General features: G+C 35.2%; 1 protein-coding gene across 7 annotated transcripts in view; it reads right to left on the bottom strand.

Moving 5' to 3' along the window:
• Positions 1-398: 398 nt before the first annotated feature.
• PHF6 (PHD finger protein 6) overlaps positions 399-25,772 on the bottom strand; it is a 45,289-nt gene continuing 19,915 nt past the window's right edge. For 3 of the 7 annotated variants that reach the window (XM_010968453.3, XM_010968458.3, XM_045505482.2), the window contains 6 exons: positions 15,899-16,068; positions 15,585-15,728; positions 14,287-14,391; positions 11,662-11,795; positions 3,897-4,026; positions 399-3,574 (listed from right to left, as the gene is read on the bottom strand). In XM_010968453.3, coding sequence (XP_010966755.1) covers positions 3,897-4,026; positions 11,662-11,795; positions 14,287-14,391; positions 15,585-15,728; positions 15,899-16,068 — 683 coding nt within the window. In that variant the 3' untranslated portion in view covers positions 399-3,574. The remainder of the gene's footprint in view (positions 3,575-3,896; positions 4,027-11,661; positions 11,796-14,286; positions 14,392-15,584; positions 15,729-15,898; positions 16,069-25,772) is intronic. The other 4 variants (XM_010968457.3, XM_010968459.3, XM_010968454.3 and 1 more) reach the window with 3 other exon arrangements.

Here is a 25,772-nt window from a genome sequence, read left to right as displayed (position 1 = left end):
ATCCCTTTATGACAAGGATATTAATCCTGCATCCTTTTTACGCATCAGATAAACTGTCCTAGGAGTGCTGGTTTATTTTTAAAATCACCTTCTAACTAGGTTCCAGAGGACCTGATTTAAGTCATAGGTATCTGAATCACGTAATGAGAAAGGAACCAAGATGTAACGCAGTCCCACTGTACTTGACAGGCTGCTGTTTCTGTCCATGATAGAACCTTTCTGTGTGAAACTTTGAACTAAACTCAAATTCACATTTCTCTCTCGTACTAGTTTAAAGACAAGTTATGAAACTAGGCATTTCACCTTGAAATAAAGCGAGACTGAAAGGAACAAAATACCAGCGCTGTTACAAATAAGCTTCATCATTCCCTTACACAAAAGAGACATAAATACAAACATGAAAGTCATAACTCATTTATTGAATGAATAGTATATGCAAGAATACCAATAAAAGGAAACTAATACTACAAACTACAATTTTGAAAATAAAGCCAATATAACAGGAACAAAATATACATAACATGAGAGGAATGTTTGATTTTGACCCATAATGCATTCCTTATCTTTACAATTAACCTAAATGTCTCTTAGAACAAAACTGTATACCTTGGTCTAACTTTAGCGCTTTTTAAAAAAGCAACAACATTCTAGAACACTTTTCTTTTGCTTTGAGATATTTAAGATTCACACATTTGTTCAAGTACATAGATTCTGATTCAACAGTAGATCTACATATCTTGTTATTCTCTTAATATCTTGAGTAGCATGTACTCCTGAGCAAGTACTATATGAAATTCTAAAATTGCTGATCTTTGAAATAAAATGTATTTCAGCTGTGGGTTTTTAATAAATTGAGATGAAAGTAAAACTCACCCTCCCTCCCCCCTCCCCCCAGGAACAAAGAGCTCTTATTAAAGTATAGAAACTCAAGTCTATCTTTCTACTCTAAAGAACATTTCTTACTAACATTTCTGGTAAGGCAATAAATGCTCCAGAATAATCTTCAATATACGCTTGCAAAGATTACACTGTTTAATATCAATAACAAAAACAAAACAAAAAAGGGAAAAAAGAAAAAAGGAAAAAAAGAAAAGACGCTTCAAAATTTCAAGCTAAAATATGCATAAAAGACAGTCATGGCAGTATTTTTTGAAATGATGTAAATGTTATATACTTATCAAATAATGTCATGCTTATTAAAACTACAGTTAAGGACTTAAGAGATGAACAGTAAATACACTGCTGAGGTCCATTTTTCTAAATATTCATACCACAATGTAATTACTACCCAGAAGATGATGATGCTACTTGGGAACGTAAGTACTGTACAATTTTTACATTGTAAGGCACTTTTACTCAGCATGTGACGAAAACATGGATAGAGAATCAAAATATCGGAGGTTTACAACCAAAGGTGATGTTTCATGTGACTTCAATTTACATTTCAATTTTTAATGAAAGACTGTTTAGCCAATCACACCACAGTGAGAAAAATAGGTAGCCAGCCACTTATCTAGCCAACCAAATGGTAAAGTGCTATTCTGGTTGCTAGTGGCAGAGAAAGGGTTGAAGAAACCCATACAAAGTCATACATTTTATTACATAACAAATCAATCGACTGACAGCTATAGTATTTGAAGTTCATTATATGATTATTGACTGGCCATTGTTACCCCTGGCACCTTCCATTTTTCCAAAAAACATCGTTACAGTAGTTGTCCAAAAATGAAGGTGCTTTATTATTTCATGGGTAAATCTATGGCACACAATGTAAAAATGATCTCGACACAGTGACTCAAAAGATTTAAAATAACAGGTTTCAAGCTGTTGTAAGGAAATTAAGTACAGATCCTTTGGGAAAAGTCACATAGCTTGGTAAACAAACATCTAGATCTGTCGTTGCACTTCAAGTCATGGAGAATTTTGAAAATTCATCACATACACACACAAAAATTCCAATGGTATATTTAGAGCAAAAAGAGAAAAACATATAGGGCAATCCACTACTAAAGCTAGTTTCCTTCTAAAAATAATAAAAGATGGTTAAAATAAAGCAATCATCAAGTCCCTTGATTTAAGTAAATGTGTGAATACACACTTGACAAATGTGACTTTAAGGGACTAGCAGTTAAAAAAATCAGTCATAAGCACAGTGTAATTTTCCACCTGTTACATTTTTAAAATGCTTTTCCAGAAGCTGCAGAATATCTCAATGTACAGTCAAGTTAACATGTTACTTCTTGTTTGCTAATCTGCTTTAATGTGGTAAGTTAACTAATAATTCAGAAATCAGAATCCCTCCCCTTGATATTGAGGTGCTATGGTACTATTAGGCAGAACACAACTAAAGTTTTTTTTTGGTTTTGCCATAAAGGAATACGTAAATGTGCTTCAGCAGGTGAGTGGAAGAAAATCTCACTAGCTAGAAGTGCCAGTGTGAAAATCCTTTTTCTAAAAAGCTGGGTTCTTAGGCTTTGAGAAACAATTCTGATGATCAATAAAACACCACCGAACCCCACCAGAAGAAAAGTAGGGCACAGAAGCCTATTTCATAGATAAGCAAAGCAACGAATGAAAACATTAAAAATATTAAATAAAGTTTCTAAAATAGTGGTCACAGAATTAAAAAATAAATACTGTTTTATGCAAGACTGTTTTTCTTTTTTTTTTTTTTTTTTTTTTTTTTTACTTCTACAGCACATGAGACCTCCTTACATACTTTGGGCCGATACATGAAGTGTTCCACACAACACGGCACTTGAGAGGAAAGGGTTTCAGTCTTGGTGGCTAAAGTCCTTAGTAAGTGGTAACCCTTTAAATCTTAAAGAGGTTTAATTTGCTGTTGCCAAATGGTAGTTTAAACTTGAAAGGATCCAATCATTTTGCTAGAAGCTCTTTGTATGACATGAAAAGAGAAGAGGTTTGCTGTCAAGAGAATTTTGGCATGAGCACTGGAGCTCATAGCTTATAATCACCAGTTGCCCGAGTCCATGCTGGTCAGTGAGAACAACTTTAACAGGAACCAAACGAAAAGCTTTAGCACACTTCTTGAAGAGCTTTTTAGCATGTGCTGTCAAAGCCAAGAGAAAAAGAAGGTTCTCTTCATTTCTAGCCTCCTTTACTTGAATGTGAAAAAAAAATTCACAAATTCCCATGTGTTGCCACCAGAGGCGTGTTTGCACTGTAAAGTGAAATTTGCTTATGCTTTCCCTTGAGCATGAATCCACTAAACAAACTTAGACACTCTAAACAGTAGAACTTTGTTCAGTCCAGAAATATAGCTTACTTCATTTCACTGTCTGCTTTAACTGTTGACACTATACACAGGGTTAATAGTGTTTCAATTGCTTCCCAGAAACTGCAAACTACAGCTACGTAATACCAACATGTCAAATGCTGCCATCTAGTGAAGGCTCATAAAACAAACAAGACGTTTTTAGGCAGTTCAATGAAGGATCTAAGAGATGGGCAGTAAAAAGTTACAAACCCTTTTTGATTTTAGAAAACAGTGAAAAAAGAATAGTAGTTATGGATGTCTTATTCATTCCCAGTTTTCTAACTCTGTCCCATGAACCTGTTTAAAAGATGATAAAAAAATGTAAAATATGATGCTTGAGGGGAGCACAATAAATATAATGTTATTGAGGAGCAAGAATATCTTATTGGTTTCACATTACAACTACATTTACTGGTAAAGTGGATAGCTTGTTTTTACTGTTGCAAAATCAGCTAGTTAAAAAAAAAACTATGCAAGCCTACACATCCTCAGCTTCTACTGACATGCTTAACTAAACATAATAGCATTAAAAAATCATACTGCACATCATTACCTTAATAGGTATTTATTACTGTATACTGTATCCTGACAACAGAGCCAATATAATTAACTTTCATACCTAGTTTCCATTAAGTTGCTGCTGAGTTAGTTGTTGCTGATCAATTTCTACTTTTCCCCGGCTTTTACTCTCTCGTTCCTCATCTTCTTCATCTCTCTCATCATTTCCACTATGATTTTTACAATATAGTCTACAATGATGAAAGATAAAAATCTCAAAATGCTTTGTCATTGTTGATGAGAATATATTTATGTCATTAGTGGCTGAGGTTGGTGCCCATTTAAAATGTGGGTTTCCTCCTCCACACTTAAAAACACTCCACAATGAGCTACAGGTCCATTTCTATCTAAAAGATAGAAAGGAAAGCACTCTATTGATGAAATAGTAAAAGTTCATCAGAAATAAAACCTCTGGTTTAGGATGAAAGTTAAGTTACCGCATATGCCCAAATATAAGGCAATCCCTCAGTTTGCCCAATGAGGTTAAAAAAAGTTTTTGGTCAACTTGAAAATTACAACTTTCAGGCACATATATGACATAATCAAGTTCTAGGATGTTTCATATACATAATTTAAAAGCACATTTTAGGCAATAATATAAATTCGATATATACTACTTGCTTTCTGCTCACATGTCATGAAACAATTTTATTCAAACTCTTCTAGGGCCTTTTCATCATTAGTGTCCTGGCCTTTACTAGAACAACTTTATGAGTCATCTAACAGTTTTCTAGGCACTGCATTTGGCTGTGTCTCTCATGATCTAGACTGGTTCCTCCAATTTCTTTTTTCCCCATGACACTGAGTTTCTGGAAAGAATTAGACCATATACCTTGTCAACCACACCACATTCTGGAGTTGCCTAACTGTGGTAATGTTCTATTTGGTTTTCTCTCATCCTTTATTTCCTATAAACTAGAAATAAGGCCTAAGGGCTTGATTAACTATTTTTCAATTGAGGTATAGTCGATTTACAATGTTGTGTTAGTTTCTGGTGTACAGCATAGTGATTCAGTTTTACGTATACATATATATTCCTTTTCATAGTCTTTTTCATTATACAAGGTATTGAATATAGTTCCCTGTGCTACACAGTAGGACCTTGTTGTTTAGGGCTTGGTTAACTTTGCTGGTTCAGCTGTCCTTTGCTAGTCCAGGATACTCGGCAGGTAATCCTGCATAGTTCAGGAGGCATGCAACTCCAGAATGTCCTGCTGCTAGTGATGCTGTTTTCATTTGGTTAAGGTGGTAGTGATGGCCAGATTTCTTTGTTGTAAGGGTAGATTCTCTGTCTTTGAAATTAGCAAATCATCTCTGGAGTGATTCTTTGACATCATGCAGTTCTGACAACCTTTTATTTGTGTGTATATACTATCTACTTGAAAGTCATTGTTTTTAATGAAAACAGCAATGTAGGTGATTTTGAACAAAGGTTTAGGCCACTTTACTGTATATGCACCAATATATTTTTTACAGTTAACCACTCCCACCATAATCAAAGGGTGGGGGCTAATCTGAGCTCAGTTTTAGGTCAATTATGTATATGCTAAGATGGAGCAATGCTTTAAAAATGTTCAGTGGGTGCCCTCTTGTGGTCAGCAATGGATAAAAGATGATCACATAGGAATTCATTTGCCACAAATGATCCAAACTTAGGATTTGGAACAAGTGAGTAGAATAAAAGGCAGGGGTGGGGTAGGAGGGGCAATAGTAACAACTGACTACCGACCTAGTTTTGCTCATCATTTTTTATTCTGAAAACATTTTTAATTTTCAAAGAACTATGAAGAATTTCTACTTTTCAAACACTGCACAGTGGGAATGCCGTTTTTTTAAAAATCATGAGTGTAAATATCGAGTGAGACTTCTACAGGGTGCACCTATGAAGTATCTTCTCCCAAAATATAATCTGAATCTAATTAAGCCTTTGAACCAGCTTATAAATTACAGGAAATGTGGAGGGGTAGAGAAATGAGGTAAATGACATCATTATGATGCAAATACATAAATCTAGGATATAGGACTTTTACAGGACAACATATCAGGGTTCCTCAACAAGTAGGGGGAAAAGGCAAGGGTGGAGTGGGGACTGCTCTATATTCAGAGAGATTTAAGAGACATATCCATTAAATGCAATGTAAGGACTTTGTATGTATTGAAATTTGAACAAATCAAGTCTAAAAGGACATTTTCAAGACAACTGGGGAAATATGAAAGTGGACTGGGTATGAGATGATTCTAAGAACTTACTGTCAATTAATAAGGTGTGATGATGGCATAGTGATACTAAAGTATGCAGGGATGAAATAACAGGAGATCTGGGATTCTGCTTTAACATACCTCAGAGAGGAAAAAAAAAAGATGAAACGATCATGGCAATAACCTGGCACCTGCTGAGATGCGGCGTCGTTATACTCTTCTATTTTTGTGTACTTTTGGAAATTTTTATGACAGAGCTTTACCTAAAAGCATGGGCCCTTTCTTATTAGAGCCCATTTTAATCTTTTTATGGGATGATTTTTCACTCAAGGACTCCTTCCCATAGGCCTGTCATGTGTCCTTCACTAATCTGGACACCAAGGCCGCAGATGTCAATTGGCCAAACAAGATCCCTGCTGTCAGAGAATTTACTTTTTTACAGTGGGAGACTGATATTTTAGAAAAATACATATTTAAGTAGTTAGAAATAAAATAAAGACAGTAAAATAGGATAAACAGAATCAGTATATAACCTTCCCTCGCCTCTCTAATATGACTATATTCAAGCTCCAAAGGGCTGGTAAAGGAAGCAAGCTGCGTGTAGGTGCATTTCCTATTCGTGGACTCTTCTCTCCCCAAGCTACTCGCATATGCACACTCATCTGAACTCAATGGTCTCTAGGAAAAATCTGAAATCTACATTTTTAGCAGATTTTAGAAACAAATTCCAATGTGAAAAAATGAAAAGAGGAATTTAAATCATCATGGATCCCAGTGCAAATATGTTTGCTTAGAGATAATCACTGCAACATGGTTTTCTAATAGCTAAAAAATAAAGACCATCTAAATGTCTAAAATGGAACTGATTAAACAAACTGATATACCCATACAATGGAATACTATGCAACCATTAAAATGGTGATGTAAAACTGTTTAATGTCACAGGAAAAAAATGTTCAAAGTGGAAAACAGTTTATAAAACAGTATATATAAGAAAGTTTTATTTTTTATAAATATACACAATCATAAAAATGTCTAGAAAAAAATATGCCAAAAGATTTAAAGTTGTTATCTCTGGTGGTAGAATTAAAGCTGACATTAAGTTTTATGTTTCTTATCTATATTTTCTATTTTTTCCAAAAATGAAAATGGATAATTACTGCAATAAGAATATCTAAAGTTAAAATTTAAATACAATAATTCTCCACATATCTGATTTTAGATGTTTTAAAATGGGCCTGTTATTTTAAAATACTATTGGCTACTTTAAAAAATAATGTATTGATTATGAACCATATAATGGAGAATAGAAATATAAAAGATATATAAAATATATCTTCTCCACCCCTATGTAATGAATGAGAGGTGAATACTGTTAAGTCTGCTGACTATGCGTTTAGAAAATTTTCTGTGTATAAAAAAATACACATCTTGTACATGTGTGTACAAGTGTACTTTTTATTGCTAAAATAGGATTATACAACTTCCCCCCCACTCTATGATAGAAATACGTCTTTACAACTCTACACATGGGTCTACTTTATTCTTTAATAGCTGCATAGTATTCCAACTAAATGTATGTACATACTAAAATTTATTAAGTCTCCTGATGGACATTCTGGTTATTTTTTCTTTTCCTTTCTTGCTATTGTAGGTAAAAGGTTAACAAAAACCTTTTCCCATTCTGCATGTGAATTTCACCTTTAGTTAACCCTTTAGAACCCTGGCAACTTAACAAAAATTGGTGTGCCAACTATTTTACTAAGCTACGTTACCTCCTAATTGGTAGACTGTATCTGGAGTGGGAAGAATATGGGTATTCTGATAAGACGCCTTAGCTTTGGTCCTCTTTCAGTGTGGTGTAACCTTAAAATTATCTATGCCTATGTAACTGTATTATAAGAGGTGTTGGCTCTGATTGGATATGAGGCTTTTAAGCCAGGATGGATCCTATGACCACCCATTGTGGATCATATCCTATTGGAGCTGGGCTGTACTTACCCTGACTGCTGCAAGGACTCTCACAGAAGAGGAGTATCTGATGCCACCCTGCTGACAAGCTGTAGTTCCTGTCTATGTCCTTCCTGAGTAGACTGACGCCATCTGGGGTAATCTTGTCAGTACAAAGTATACTGAGTCTAAGAAGATGCCCTAGTTGGTACTGCAGCTATCATTAACAGTAATGCAACGCAACTTCTTGCACATACATCCCTGAACTGTTGTCTGCTCAATCCCTATGAGCAGACTAGTAGCAAAAGATAGATATTTTTTGCTTTGGTCTTCAATGATAAATTGCTCTCCTAAAAAGTTGTACCAACTTATATTCAATTTTAACATGGAATGAGAATGCCTGTGTCTCCAAAACCTAACATTAGATGATCTGAATCCTATTCATCTTTCCCAAAACTGGTAGGATCTTGTTTAAATTTGCATTTGCCGTCATTATTAATAAGGTTGAATGATTTTTCACATGCTTATTTCACATGGCTATTTCTTCTATAACTTGTCTGCTCATGTCCTTTGCCCATTTTTTTAACTGGGTTGTGTCTTTTCTTAATGATTTGGAGTTCTCTTTATGTAGTCTAATTTTAATGTAGTCAAATAAAGGTTTTGAGTTTCCTATCATGCTTAGGAAGGCCTGCTATACTCAAGACTTTTCTAAATGACAGCCAATTGTTTAGACACCAAATACAGAATTAATCCATCCTGTCTCCACAGATATAAAATGGTACCGAAATTATTTATAAGATTCCAACAAAGACATGGATCTATCTTCTGTGACCTTTCTCACTGGGCCAGTACTATACTGTTTTAATTACTATATGATTGGCTTTGATATCTAACAGGGGATTTCTCCTCTGAATCACATTATAAATTTTCTTGGCTTCATGTGATAAAGACTAGTTGACTACCCCAGTATCTATTTTCTCCCCTTCCCTCCATAGTACTAAAACAGATTTTATTTGGGTAGCAATGTTCCCTCCCACTAAGAGTAATTATTTTCCAGCCTCCTTTGGATATGTGACTAAATTCTGGCAAATGAGATGCTGGGCAGAGTGTGTACGGAACTTCCAGGAAGGCTGATTAAAGACTGACTCAGCTGGAGCAATAGCTACTTTTCTTTCTATTTTCCTTTGTTCCTGTTTCCTCCTACTTCCTATGGAAGGAAGGCCCAAGACGGTAACTGGGACCCCTGATGACACTGAAAAGCTGCCTACCACATCTGCGCTGTTTTCCTCTGGACACCTTTTAGGGGAGAAACAAACTTCTATCTTGTGTAAGCTTCTTTTTCTTTTCCTGTTATATAAGGTAACTTAGTCATCACTAATAGACAATAATACCACATTTACTCTTCTCAACAAAACTGTCAAAAAGTTGGATTTCATTAAAATTGTATTAAATATATAGATTAACTTGGGGAGAATAGGTATCTTTCAAAGTTGCATCTTTCTATTAAGGAGCATAATATATTTCACCATTCACTGGGATCCCATGTAAAATGCTATTTTCTAAAAAAAGTTCATCTTTGGTGTGTGTACATGTGGGGAGTTGGGGTGGGAGGGGGTAGCCATTTTTCCTTTACATTTTCTAACTAGCTATTACTGGAATTGTTTTTAAAAATAATCATCCCATATTCAGCAGCCTTACTGAGCTCTTATACATTTTAATACATTCAGAGTTGATTTTGTTGGATTTTCTTGGCAGATTTCGTTGGATTTTTCTTGGTAGACAATGATATCAATAACAAATATTGAGACAATTTCCTTTTTCTTCTTCACAATATTTATTATACATTTTTCCTCCTTTTCTTGTTGCACCAGCTTAACCCTCCAGAAGAACAGTGATGCTGACAGTAATGTTGGTAGTTGGCACCCTTGTCTTGTTCTTCATCTGAATGGAAGTGTATTGGTACAGTGCTTCTCAGTGAGACATGATTGTGAGAATCACCTGGGGAGCCATCCAAATACATGGCTGGGGCCTCAACCTACTGAATTTAAACCTCTGAGGGTAGAGCCCAGGCATGAACATTTCTAAAGAGGGCCCTATCCACCTCCAGGCGATTGTAAGACTCAGCTCTGGTTAAGAACATGGTCCATTTATTTTAACACTAAATCAGCTGTTTGCTGGTTTTTTCCTCTTTAACAGTGTATTAATAAGACTACTAGCTTACCAAGAGCAGTCTTTCTACCTTAAAATTCAGAAATGGATGTTGAAATGATATCAAATGTCTTTTTACCACAGACTAGGAAGGCGATAGGATTTTTCTTTATTAATTATAATGGATCACATTTATATATTTCCTAATTCTGAATAGTCTTTAAGTTATTAGAATACAGCACTGGATTTGATTTTCCAGTATTTTATTTAGGATTTTGGTATATATATTTATAGAAGTAAGATTGGTCTATAGTTTCTCTTATTTTTGTTGTTATATGCTATCTTTGTTAGATCTGGTGTCACGGTTATGCAATCTTTCCAGAATGAACCAAGAAATTTTTCTCTTTTGTTATGTGTTGAATCTCTTTAAATAAGATTGGAATTATCTATTCCTTAAAGGCTTGATAGAACTCACCTTAAAAACCTATGCCTTTATTATTAAGCCAAGTTTGGCAAATTTTATAATACAGCATTAGCTCCTCATGCGGTCACCTGAATGACCTGGTGACTGCTTATATAAACTGCTTTGTACATGGAAAAGTAGACCCTGAGTCATTGGTTTATCGCATATTGAGAATGTGAGGGCAAGGAAGTGCTTTACAACTTGCAAAGGAAAATCAAACATTCAGGGATCCCAACCAACTTATTCTCCATTCGATTAAACAAAGGGAACCATTATAGATTCACACTGACACCACTAGCCCAATGCAGCACAGGTAAGTGGAAGACTCATAAGCAAGAGGGTAACACGTAATCCCAAATCTCCAAAACTTATCACTCTGTCATTCTTCCAAGAGTATCTTTTGTCTTCTGTCCTCACAACTACATCCTATTCTAGGCTACCAACAATTCTCACCTGGACCCTCGGCAGCAGCCTCCTAACTCACCCCCCTCCCCATTTGCACCCTTGTTTCTGTCCCACCTTAAGCTCTTGCACACTCTGTTCTCTCTGCCTAGAACACTTTCCCAACAGCCACATTCATTTCGCCCTTCATATCTCACTTCAAGCACTATTTCCTTAAGGAAATGCCTAACACTCCCCGCTCCGGATGTTAGCTCCTCCTCGCCACGTGCTCTCACAGCGCTTTGTAACGTATCTTTTATAGCACTTAGGAAGTTTGCGATTGTATATTTAGTTAGGTGGCCATTTAATTGATGTGGCTGTCCCACTAGACTGTAAGCTTTATGAGGACACAGTCTGTGTCTGTTTTGGTCTCTGTTGCACGCCCAGCTCCTAGCACAATGCCTGGCACATAGGAAGCATAACAAATCCTCATTGAACGAATGCTAATCCAGGGATGTGCAGTCAGAGGAAAATGCCAACTGCAACACTCATTTCTTATAGAGTCCTCAGCATTCTACACTTGTCTGACCACCGCCCAAGAAGAGTGATCAACTAAACTAACATCTATTTAAGGGCAGTTACTTACTGACAAGTTTAGGAAAATGGACAATTGTTGTTCTCTTACTTGTAAATTCCTCGTGACATATTTTCAATGTATTTAGCTTTGTCTTGTACTCCACAGTGGTAATGGTAAGTCTTAACACAGGCTTTTATTTCACATCCAATGGTAGCACCGGGCTGACTGCAAAGTGTACATTTCTGTTTAAGGGAAGAGAAAGAATAGTCATAAGCAGTATTGCAAAGTTGATGCAATCTTATTTATTCTATTTTAGCCATTTTTCAACCAAACAGTCCACTTTACAAAGAAAATAGGCAGATTTTCTATTGAAAAAGAGTGCATTGAACTTACTGTATAGCATGTATATTCAATAACACTGCAGTTTAAACCATACTTTGATAGACTTTGTAATATTGTCACTCCTGATGTTTCCACTACTTAACTGGACTAACCATCAGAGACCTGACATCTAAACATACACGGAACATGCCTTAATACTGCCAAACACACAAAACAGGATGATAGTCTATGTTTTAGTGCCTGGCTTCTTTTCCTCCGTGGGGTCAGTTCCTTTCCCTTTATGACTAGGGGAAAGAATGAAAAGATAGGAAAGCAATTCCTGCCCCTCCTCGAGAGGGATTGCTACCAAGTAAGCAAGAGGGCAGGAGGGAGACTAAAGGGGCTGAAATCTTTTGAAGACTTAAGCTGATTGTCGATAAAAGGGTTTCATAGTCAAATAAGTTTGAGAAATGCTAGTTTCAAACAGATTACTTGATTGTAGAACTTCTAATAGCCTTTCCTCCAGGGAGGAGGGTATAGAAAACAGCTCCCAAGTTACTGAACTCCAGATGCCCTTGAGCAGTAAGAGAGCATCTTGATAGACTAATTTCCTTTGGAGCACACTTGGGGAAATGCTAGGCTAGTGTTTACACCAAAAGTCAACAGTGCAGAGGTTAGTAAGTTGATGAAGAGAACTGAATTGTTATCCTAGTCGCCTATGTGGACATTAGCTGTATGACACAATGACATTGCTCTGCATGATACATGAAGTGATCTTTTTCCTTTTTTTTTTTTACAGTACTCTATTTTCTGTTTTAAAGAAGTTTCGTTTTTTGTTAAAGTAATCAAAGCATCAAGAAACTGAACTGGATTTAAATGGAACAGAAAACATCAACAGTCCTCACACTTTCAAATTGTAGTTCCACAAAGAAAAGGTCATTTCTAATGGACTCAGACAAAGACCATCAATGTCTAAAACCACCAGATGAAAGATCGAAGCGGAACTTCACAACGGAGGGATCAGACTCACCTCCTGAATCCAAGGATCAGACATTATGACTTGTCTGATGTGACAAAATATGGATACAGTCCCACCTGTGAAGTATTCTTACCCCCCAAAATGTTGAAACTGAATCTAATCAAGCCTTTATGTCTAACTTCCATTTTAAAAGAAAATCTGGCAGATAGAGGGACAAGTTAAATGGCATCATGAAAAAGCAAACAGACAAAACATGTGCGATATTCTACGGGACAATCAATTCATTTTCTTCAAGAAGTCAATGGCAGACAACAAAACAGAAACAACAAGGACAGGGAAGAGGGAGTGCCCTAGATTACTTAAGGGATAGATAACAACCAAATGTAATGTGTGAACCTCCTCTGGATCCTGATTCACACAAACCAACTTTTAAAAAGATAGTTTCGAGACAACTGGGGAAATACAAATACAAACTAGGTATTAAATGACACTGAAGACTCATTGTTAATTTTTCAGGTGTAATGACATTGTGGTTAGGTAAAAAAATGTCCAATTTTTAAGAGATACATACTGAAATATGTAGAGGTGAAATGATATGAAGTCTCAGTTCTGCTTTAAAATACTTCAAGCAACAAGAATAAAAGGCATAGATGAAACGAGTGCCGCAAATTCTTGATAACTGATGAGTCAAGGTGATGGACAGACGTGTGTTACTAGTCTTTCTAATTTTATATGTTTGAAAATTTTCACAATAAAAATTTTAGAAATTAAAGTCATTTCTAGAGACAACTGCTGTCTTAAAGATTTTACATTCCATTGACATTTTATAATATGCATAAACTGTAAAGGAGTAAGTGATCAATAAAGATGCCAATATTTCTTAAAGCTATTTATTAGTAATTCAGTATGTTTAAAAACATGAGACTTATGCACATTTTATAAAGGAAACTTTAAAGCTAGGATAAACATATTAAGAGACATAACTGGGTATGTTAACTTTAAACAGAAGGCTGTGAAAAACTCTTCTTTTATTAAAAAAAAGAATGAATAACAACATGGGGAGGTTCTCAATGCTCTACTGGGGTTATGGAATTTTTCTTTAAGCAAGCTTAAACAATTTAAAATTTCAAACTCAATAAGGTGTATCACATTCACATCTTCATTTATTTCATTAAAAGTCTCTCAAATACCCTGAAGTATAAATCTCAGTATAATTCTCTTAAGTAATGAAGTTACATAGAAAGAGGAATAACTTTCAGTAACATCAGCATCCTTTATTATATTACAAATGAGTCAAATATATACTTTGCTTTAACATATGAACTACTTTATATTAAATTTTTTGATGACTGGATAAATTTGAGATCTGTCCTAATTTTAAAGGAGAAAGTCAGAAGAGTAACGTTGCATAGCATAAACATAAAACCACAGACCATTCTTTTTCCTCGTTTAATCTCCTGAAGTACAGTTTTAATATCAAAATCTCCAAATTCAGCTCTCGATGTTGTTGTGAGCTGGACTGTGCCAGAAGAAAATAACTAGAGAGGAAAAATGCAGGAACATTTAATATTCTGAACCCTTGTGAGAAAAAGATTAAACAGCATAACAACAAATGTGCTACATTATTTTAATATGCTAAGATGACTTTTCCTTAATAATCAAGTACCAACTCAAATATTTTTAATATATTCACATGCCTGATTAAAATGTAACTCTAAATAAGGACAGTGGAACAAAACAAAGGTTGCTAGTGTGGAGCCAAGATTAAATGTCATACTGTCATCTCAACTATTTTACACTTCTACAAAATTTTAAAAAATAGTTTAAAAGGACAGATTTCAATCATAGATGCAGATCAGAATCTCCTGGAGATTTTCTTTTCCCCTATTAGTCATGTTTGGGATGTACTCCAGGGGTGCATAGTTTGGAAAAAGCTCCCCAGGTAAATCAGATATGCATCTCTGGTTAAAAACCTCTGATATAAATAATATAACTTAAAAAACCTAATCATAAACGGGATGAGTAATTCAATACAATCTAGTTCAAAAATGTTCATGTACACAATATGTCAGCCTGGCTCTAAGGATGCAAAGATAGTATATAGCTCTTATCCTCAAGGAATTTAAGACTCTATTAAGGGAAAGAGACTCACAAATGAATAAGTGCAATACAGTATGTGAAGTACAACAAGAGAGGCTTTTACTAGGCTATAGGGGAGGCCAAATATAGCTTCCAAGACAAGTTTATAAAACAGAAATTTTTATAGTTATGAAATAGTTAATTGTGGATTATCTGGAACATAGTAACAATGATTAGGATTACTCTAAATCCCATTAAATCATAAATGATACTTTTTTTAAATTTAGAATTTATGAAGATTTGGGATTATAGAACTTTCAGTTATAAAATAAATAAGTCATGGGGATGTAATGTATGCCATAGGAAATACAGTCAATAATATTGTAATAACTTTGTAATGGTAACAGATGGTAACTAGTCTTATCATGGCGATCATTTCATAATGTATAAAAATATTGAATCTCTATGTTGTATACCTGAAACTAACATAATATTGAAAATCAATTATACTTAAAAAAAGATTTGGGATTAAAGCATATACTGTTCGTAATTCTGAAACACTAATCCTAGAGAGAAAGTGCTATATTTGGTTACTAGCTAAATGCTTTTCCAAAACTTGGGTTTAAAAGCACATAAAAGGAACCACGCTTACCATGCACTTATAATGTGCAGCTGCCTTCTTGGCATTAAATATATGCAGTTTTCCTCTTGCTTCATTTTCCTCCTCCCCTACATGACAAAATCCACATTTAGGCCTGGTGTCACTAGGGCTGCTTCTGTGTGGAGACCTATCTCTCTGCAAATGTAAAAGAAAAAAGAAAACTTGAAAAAAAAAATCCATGAAAACAAGCTATGGGTACCTCAAGCTTAGTTAACATTTCAAATGATGAACTTTACCTACCAGCACAGCTTAGATAAAATATTTGTGGTGCAACAAAAAGAAAGACTCTAATATTTTCTACTTACATAGGAACTACTTTCCATTTCATCTGTTCCATGGGAGGATGTGGACCTGGTATCTTCCGACAGCCCTTTAAAATTAGTTTTCCGTGGCCTTCCTTTGCGACTTTTCTTTTTACTTTTAGGAGATGAGGGCTCCAGTTCATGTTCATTAAAACTTTCTTCTAAATCAGCTGCTTAAAAATGAACAAAAGCTTTACATGGACCATCTTAAAATGAGCATTAATTAGTTTATGGGTCCTCAGAACATCTGTTTCTCCTTAGAATGAAATCACCTCAAGGTATGAGAAATGGTCTGTGATATGTTTGATATAGCAACCTAAAATTTTATGTAAGTGCAACAAAAATCAAATATAAAGAAAGAGCTTTATTATAATCATTACAGAACTCACTATTTACATCAAATTAATAACTCCATGAAAATGAGTTTTGTGATCTTGACTGTGCACATAATTCAGTAAACATTTCTAAACTCTAATAAGTGAATTTTTAGAGTTAGTTCTTGTATTTTTTTTAAACCATAGGTTTCAAAGAGTTTTACCTCACATTGTTGGTGAAATCAGAACAATTACCCAGAAAATAAACATACTTGGAAAACTAAATGAAAAAGCAGGTACACCTGCTCTAATACAGTAGCCACTAGCAACATGTGGCTTTTTAAAGTTTAAGTCATTGATAGTTAAATAAAATTAAAACTTCGGTTTCTCAGTTGCACTAACCACATTTCAAGTGTTTACTAGTCACATGTGGCAAGCTGAGTCTCTACTGGACATCACAGACACAGAATTTTAGAACTATATTTCCCAATAATTTGAAAAGAATCTCTACCATTAATAGAAGGTGTTTCATTTGCTTATCCACTACAAATGTTTATTGAGGCCCTACTGTATATGAGACAATGTATTTAGTGTTCAAAAGGTATAAAAACCAAATATTCACTTGTCTTAGGGTCAAACTATACAAAGTTTTAGGCACAGCTCTAATTAGGCATTGCTTCATTGTTTTTTCTTTTACTATAAATTATTGATTATAATTCCAAGGACTAATTTCTCCATGAGAAAGCATATGAACTCCTATTCTCAGATGCTGATCTTTCCTAATAAATACTTTCAAGATTTTTTGTTTGTTTATTTGTTTCTTTTAAGAAGTAAAAGTACATTCATTATGATAAGAAAAGGGTAATTTAATATATAAACTCCAGGAACTGAGAGCATTAGATTGTTTGCGAAACAGTTAATAAAAATTTGTATCAATGCAACTTCACCTAACTATGGTAGGACTTAAGGGAAGAAAAAAGGTAAAAGTTAGTGGACAGTGTTTTATAGGCTTAATGAGACAAATTCATGTGAATAACTCGACCTGTGAAGACAGACAAGTCAATTAAACATATCTTCTGATCTTAACATTATAGCCAATTTCATATCAGAACACACTACTTTAAACAGTTAATCGGACAATTTTTAAGACCTAAAATTTCATTAAAGCTGACAGATTACTTGCACGTACCCAAAATTGAAACTTAAAAAATCATAATCAAATTTCAGTCATCCTGATATATACGTAATATACATAATATTTTGTTACTTACAATGAAAATAAATAATCATTAACATTATAATAACATTACATTGTTAAACACCATTAAGAAATCACTTAAGCAATTCCATTAACAGGCCAACATGACTAGTTTTCCACATGGCCTATTTGTCTGTCCTAAATATGGAATCATTCAGTATAAAATTTTACGGGACTTTTTAACACCAATAGTGAAAAAAAAAAAAAAAAAACCCAGGAACTCAAAAGATTGACATATTTAACTATACCAGACTTTTAAACTTCTGAAAGTAAAAAAAAAAAAAAGTGATAAAATTAAAAGGTAAACAATAAGATGGAAAAATATCTGCTGTACTTATGACAAAGGATTAGTGTCCTTACGATCTGATCAGCTCATAAAAGATTAAGACCCCAACAGAAAAATAGATCAAGCATATGATCAAATAATTCATAGAACCTAAGTGGTTAAACATACTTTCAGAAAATTTGACTTCTCTAGAATCAAAATGTAGATTAAGTGATGTACCATTTTCACCAATCAAAATAGCAGTCTTTAAATAGTATAAACCCAACAAAAAATGTGTTAGAAATAAAAATATTAAAGAAACCCCCAGAAATGTTGAGAAGAACCATGCTTCTGGATAAACAGGATCAACATTAGAATGACAGCAATTCTCACTAAACTAATTTAATGGAATTCTGATAAAATTGAACTTAAAATTAATTCCACAGTTTTCTGGAAGAGTAAATATACCATACACAAGACTATCTTTTTTAAAAAAGATATGACTATATACCATACAGCAACACTAGTTCAAACACTGGCACAGGAATAGACATACAGCAGCAGAAGAGAAGTCAGGTTGAAAATAGACCCACATGCATATGGGAAATCAGAGTATGATAATGGTGGCATTTCAAATGAGTGGGGGAAAGACATAATGGCACAATTGGCTATCCATTTTTTAAAAAATTGAGATTCCTTTCCTCATACCATATGAAAAAATTAGAGATGGATCCAAAAATATAATAAAATAACAAACTACAAATGCAATAGATGCAAATGGAAGATAATTTTTTTATAATCTTGGGACTGGGACACCTAAGAAACCATTTAGTGGCAGAGAATTAATACCTATATTACAGAGAGCACTACAAGTCAATTTTTAAAAGACAGATCTTGAAAGAAAAATGTACAAAGGATAGGACTGACAATTCACAGAAGAAATATAAATGGCTAAAAAAAACATGGGCAGAAGCCCAACCTTACTAGTGATTAGTGAAATGGAAATTAAAGGAGATAATCAGATGGCAAAAATTACAGACTGTTAACATCCAGCACAGGTGAAGGGAACTGGACACTCACACACTGTAGGTACATGTCCCAGTACTTGTTCCTAATATTAGAGGCACAGACTCTCACCTAGCATCCCCATTTATAGGACTTTATCCTATAGACGCACTTGTATAAGTACATAAGCACATATGTATAAGGGATATCAATGCATTGTTATTCGCACTTTTGAAAAAAATAGGTATAACTAACTTTTATTAATAGAGGAATCCTTAAGAAAAACGATGGTTCTATTTACTCTATGGGATATAACACTATTGTTAAAAAGAATGAGGTTGATCTGTATGCAGATACAGGGAAGGGTGTCTGTGATATATCACAGAATGAAAAAAGCCAGTTGAATAAAACTGTATCACAGTTAGTGGCACATGCATATATATGTAAGAGCGTACGTATGTAAGAAAGGCTCTAGGAAGATATACAGTTATTACTAGTTACTCAGAGAATGTGATTGTCAGGTGAAGAGAGGGCTTTCTGAATTTAATTTTACTAGTACGATCGTACTTTTTTTTAGACATCGGGCAGTGTACTACCTCTATATTTAAAATAATTTGTAACGTCTGGTGTGGTGAAAGGAGCGGGGTAAAGTCATCCATCGTTGATGGGAATATAATCTACCACAATCTTTCTAAAAAGTATATGGCAACATGTATCAGGAACCTTAAAAAGATTAAACTCTTTGACCCAGTGATTTTACTTTTGGGAATTTATCCTAGGAAATAACTAAAAATAATTTGTACATGAAAATGTGAGTACGAACCTAGTCACAGCACCCTTATTTAAAATTTTCATGGTTACTTAGAGGTTTTTTTCCCCCAATTCAAAACTGAAAATGTTTTAATATTTTTAAAATTATTATTTTTCAAAAATAATTATAAAAGAACTATCTGCATAAAAGAAGGAAAAATCTTCCTTTCCATCTTCCAATTCCACCTGCTCTGCACTCCCAGCTGGTGCCCTAACTTCCTTGCTTCCCTTCCTTCTTCCCCCATCCCTCCCTCTCAAGGTAACTACTGTTAACCACTTCTTTTCTCAATCTCAAGGGTAAAGAGCCTGGTTTTGAATCCTGGATCTGCCACAGACTGTGTGCATTTGGACTTGAGACCTGCCTCAGAGGGTTCTTGAATTAAATGAGTTAGTTCATGTAAAGTACTTAAGTTAGAACAGGGCCTGGCACGTAAGATGCTCTCCATAAATGTCAGCTATTATTTTCTATGAATATGCAAATCTGTTTAAAAGGATATACAAACAAATAGCATTCTCAACATATAATTCGGCATCTTGCCCTTTTCCATTTAATATATGAATGCAAATACTCACAATATAATAGCTAACATTTGAGCTTTTTGAGTTGACTATACCAGATGTGCTATGCAGTTTAAATGCATTATCTCATTTAAGTCTCACAACCACCCCATGAAGTTGTATCAGTCACCATCTCCAACCCCCATTTTACAGACAAGGAAAGTAAGTACAGAAAAGTCAAATAATTCTGCCCAAGGTCACAAAGCTAGGCAGTAGCAGAACGTGTCAGTGAGTTACTACACGCTTTGAAAGTAGTAATACTGGGGAAAGGGTCTAGCTCAGTGGTAGAGCACATGCTTAGCGTGCACGAGGCCTTGCGTTCCATGCCCAGTACCTCTACACAAAAAAAAAAAAAAAAAGAAAAGAAAAGGAAGAAAGTAGTAATACCCACAGTCATGAAAATAAACACTTACATATGCTTCTACAAGTTAGAACAAGGATAGCTATACATAAGCTTATGTGTGCACAGAATTGCTCTGGAAGGACACATAAGAAACTGATAGTAGCTGTTGCTTTTGCAAAAAAAAAAGGGGGGAAAAAAACTTGGAAACTGAGATATAAGGGCAAGGATGAGAGGAAAGCTTACTTACAGTGTGTACTCTTTTGTACTGCTGGTTTTTGTACAATGTTCATATACCTATTCAAACAGATGAATACGATAGAAAATAAAACCTTACCCTTGTATCCACAGCTGCAATTTCTAAAAATCCAGGCTTCATAAGGGAGGTAACAAAATAAGGTCGTCCTCCTTCCTGCACCACCAAGCGTTCCCAACCTTTATAAGCACAGCCCCCAGATGCCCATGTCACGTTACTATGGCCAGGCTCCTCTCTGCTACCATTCTGACCAACTTACCAGGAAACCAACTCTCCCCTACTCCTAGTATCGTATCTGTCCCTTTACCAATTCCCTTCTCCTACCTAATCAATGTTTTCCTCATCTTGTATCCTTACGGTTTAAGCTCCATTTCCTTCCCTCTCTTAAATTCTCACATCAGTTAACAGTATGAAAGCAGAAAGGACCCCTGGACAGAAAATCTGAGGTCTGCCACTTTCTAGGCCTTAACTTGGTAAGGTTACTTAGCATTCCCAAGTCTCCTGGTTTATCAAATGGGACTAATGAGAACACCTTCCTGAAAAGGCTGCTTTAAGAAAATGTGAAAAATGCTTTGTAAACTATAAAATCCTATTCAATTGTTAATTATTACTCTTGTCACATCTTGTGTAGACTATAAGCTCTTTGTCCACAAGGGGCTTCTTTTCTAAACTCCCCAATGTGCCCACACCCAGCAGGCATTCAATATTTGTCGGATTTTTTTTTTAAATAAAAGGACAAGCTTTCAGGTTGGGGTAAGCATCATCACCTCTGCTTCGAATCTTTAGGGCTGCTACAAAAGGAAGACTAGAGGTCATTTTCCCTGCCTTCTCCAATGGAAACGCGGTGAGCATTTGCTCTGCATGCCCCTTGCCATGAGCAAACTCTGCTTTTTCAGTAAAGGTATCAGATAAATGATTTCTTTTATGCATTTGGATATACATATGAATATACTGATATGTAGCATACACCAAAAATATACTATTCTTAATTAAGTATGATAAAATGAAATCTGATGTCTGGGATTCAACTGAAAACAATCCAGGTAGAGGAAGTAGGTAGAGGGTACAGATGGAACAAGACTGGCCATGAACTGATGAGTGCTAAAGCTGGGTGATGGGGCTTTTTTTCTAACATACTTTCGTGTATGTTTAAAAATTCCTGTAATGAAAGTTTGTAAAGTGTTTGCTAAATCAAAGGTGAGTGGAAGTAATGCCTCACACAGCACTCTGCACATGGGCAGCCAATAAATTTGGTGAATCAAACAAACAATATGGAGTCAGTTTCAGCCAAGAGCACAATATGGATACGTTACTATAATATTCCAAGTTAAATCACAAACACAATTTAAATTCTATTATCTTCCATGGAAAAGCACATGAAAAGATGAATGCTAAGAAAGGTAGGTAGAGTTTTCAGGGACTAATAATAACAACAATAATGATATAGAATGTAGTATTCACTGAGCAACTTACCATGTGCCAGAAACATTGCTAAGAGCTTTACACACATTATTTCGTTTAATTCTTACAGTAATCCTACAAGGTGAGGCTTTTCTGAATCCCCATTTTACAGATTCAGTATCTAAGGTTCTAAGTGATACTAAATAACTTGCCTAAGATCATGTGACTAGTAAGTGGCAGAGCTAAGATTCAAATACAAATCTGAATTCAAAGCCCATATTCAACCAGTATACAAAACTGCCTTTCCAGTACTTCATAAATCTATTCAATGCACCTAAACTTAAAAGGTTTTTTAAGATTTTGATACCACATTAAAATCTCCCAAAACTTCCATTTAATAAAAGTAATGAAGATTGGAAACTGCAGCATAATCTATAGAAAAAGCACAAGGGAAAGAAAATACTACGGGACTATTAAACCAGGCAAAGGCTTTGAATCCACCTATGATAACACACTTTCAACATACTTCCAAGATAACTATTTCCTGAAACATAAATTGAGTTATATGATTTACAAGCATCTCTAATATAAAGCTCCCACCCAAACTGTCATTGGGGGATCCAGCAAGTTCTGAATTAAATCAGGACTACGGTCGCCAAGGTTACACGCACAAAAGATTCTTTTACGCTGTCTCAGAACACCTGGGATTTTATGGGCACCATAATTGTGGCACTTACCACTATGATACCTTCTTAAGTAATGTCAGACTTCTAAAAAGGTGTTTTAAAAAATTCCTGTATATCCTTCACCCATATGATAACATCTTACCACATATGCTTTATGACTCATTCTCTCTATTCATATACTTTTTTCTCCAAGGTTTAAGAGTAAGACGCAAACATGATGCCCCTTTATCTCAAAGTACTTTCATGTAGCACCACTGTATTTTAATCACTTGGTCATATATCTGTCACTAAATTGTTTCCCCCTAACCCCCTTCCCCAACTGAAACCCTGTTTTATTAATTCACCTTGCTCGATTAACACCCGGCACAGGAGAATCTATAGGACAAGAAGTGTCACCCAAAAATAAATGACACATTAAATACCATGCTTAGTTTCAAGCCAAAGAAATTGAAGAAGTTACAAATATTTCTTGAGTACCTATTCCATGCAAAACATTCTATATTGGATTATTTAAGAAAAATAATACACTACAAGTTTGGCTCCTAACAATTAAGGATTTAAACTAAGCTGAGGTTATGTTTCTGATGGTGACTTACCTCCCACACATTCTTGCTGTGAACAGCTAACACCCAGCAGCATCTACTCTATTTATTTTTTATTTCTTTGGGTTTTTTGTCTTTGTTTGGGGGGAAAGGTAGTGGGGAGAGGTAGTTAGGTTTATTTATTTATTATTCATCTTAATGGCGGTACTGGGGATTGAACCCAGGACCTCGTGCATGCTAAGCACTCGCTCTACCACTGAGCTACACTCTCCCCCACCAGCAGCAGCTACTCTAGATATTTTTTCTATCTCATCACAGATTACTTTGTTTCACATAAATTATTAAATACAAGGACCTTAACATCTTAATGAAAATGATTTTAAAAGAACCACCATTCATATGTAATCAGTTCCTTGTAAGTACTCAAATGTTTAGTGATGACAAATTATCATCTTAAAATACTTCTACAAAATAGACTAGCATCAGTTACAAGCTAGAGCTCTTTGCTATTATCAATGTTTGACATTTTTGAAATACTGCTTTTTTTAAAAAAAGGTAAAGAATATACCTAGTTAAACACAAGCCAACAGAGGGGAAAACATATGAGATGTAGGATTCAATTCTGACTATTCCTGTCCATTTTAAACATATAAATTTCTGCTAAGAAAAGGAGGGCACTACACCATTTTAAGTGCTCAATAACCACATGTGGCTACCGTATCAGATGGTGCAAATATAGAACATTTCCTTCGTAACAGTATGTTCTACTTCCTAGACAGCATTGTTGACCCATTAGTTCTTCATGCCCTTGTAAAAAGCCCTGCACCTTTGAGGTCCAGTCCATTTCATTCAGCTAAACCACTGCTTCTCAAACTTTAATGTGAATACAAACCACCTGGGATCTCATTAAAATTCCTATTTAGTAGGTCAGAGGTGGGGCTTCAGATTAGGCATCCCAGATGATGCCAATTCTGCTGGTCCACAGACTACGCTACCTTCTTTCTCTTCTCCTTCCTCACAATTACCGACTCCCAATCATTCTACCTTACACATCAGACTTTCTTTAGCATTCAGCTCACAGCCCTTTTCTCCATCTTGACCACTGCCATCATCCTGAGTGATTTCTACTGTCCACATGGACAATCCTAGCAACATCTAGCCATCCAGTTCCTTAACCTGCAGTGATGTCCTCCATCAACCAACCAATCCCTATAAATCACTCCCAGATGCCTCAAAATCACCTAAAAGGGCTCTATCTCTGAAATCACTGTATCATGCTTTGGGACCAGAAATGATTGCTTTCCCAAGTATTTTCATTCTTATTGTTCTTCAACCTTATCAGGACCTCCAGTCTATTAATTCCTTTCAGCTTCTTGTTTCTCTTTTGCAAATATCCTAAAGTCCCTTATCCCTTTATTCTTTGTTGAACCCACTTGGTAAAATCCCAATTCTGAATGAACCAACTAGCCACTTTCTTCTACTACACCCAGGATCTGGAATTGCTGTAGGAAATGTCACACAACCTGACTGATGGTATCACTTTATAAAGTCATGGTTACCAACCTCAACTGGGCCCTCAATCCAGTCTGGAAACCTTACAGTTCTCTAGGCAAACTTTCTCACCCGGTCTTCACAACCATTCTCAAAACTTCTCCTTTCTCCTTCAACTTCAAACCCTCACCCCTCTCCCTAAATTCTCCCCTCCAGAGAAAAACAGACCAGATAAAAACCACTTATCTTCTTTCTTCTCTCCTACTACGGTGGAAATGTCCTCCTTATCACAGGGCAGTTTTTCCACTCATGCACTGAATTCTCCTTCTTGTACCTTCAATCTCTTCTTGCCCATTAAATCCTTTCTCGTACGCATTTATATATATCAACTAATCCCCCACCCCCTAAAAAACCTAAGTGAAAGAAACAATCTGAAAAGGCTACATACTGTATGATTCCAACTATATGACATTCTGGAAAAGGCAAAACTATGGAAACAGTAAAGAGATTCTCAAATTTAATATTTCAAAACACAGTTCATGTTATAGCAAACTAACACGACAGACTCAATTATATGGTATTTATCATTTTAAGTATTAGCAAAGAAGGTACTCAGCCACAGATGGCAAATGACCAAGAAATTGCCAATATATCAATTCCTCTCTGCTGCATAGACCAGTGCAGTACAATTCTCAAAGACAGTCCCTGAAACACAATCCTATAAACCTCCACCATAAATTACAATCATAAAGTAGAACATATGTTTCCCATTAGAGTAATGAAATAATTGGAAGTTCTGTTTCTGACAAAGCACTCAGTATCTAATAAATTCAAGCTAGATGAATGTGATAAAAGCCAAAATTCAATAAATACAAACTCTGTAATACTTTTAAACTGTAAAATTGTGCTTTCAAGTTCTACAATATGGGTATAAATATACCATGTGTATGT

The sequence above is a fragment of the Camelus bactrianus genome, chromosome X (genome assembly GCF_048773025.1).
Source record: "Camelus bactrianus isolate YW-2024 breed Bactrian camel chromosome X, ASM4877302v1, whole genome shotgun sequence".
In the NCBI taxonomy this organism is placed as follows: domain Eukaryota; kingdom Metazoa; phylum Chordata; class Mammalia; order Artiodactyla; family Camelidae; genus Camelus; species Camelus bactrianus.
The sequence above is the reverse complement of the archived record's forward strand: the minus strand, read 5'-3'. Positions and strand labels throughout refer to the sequence as shown.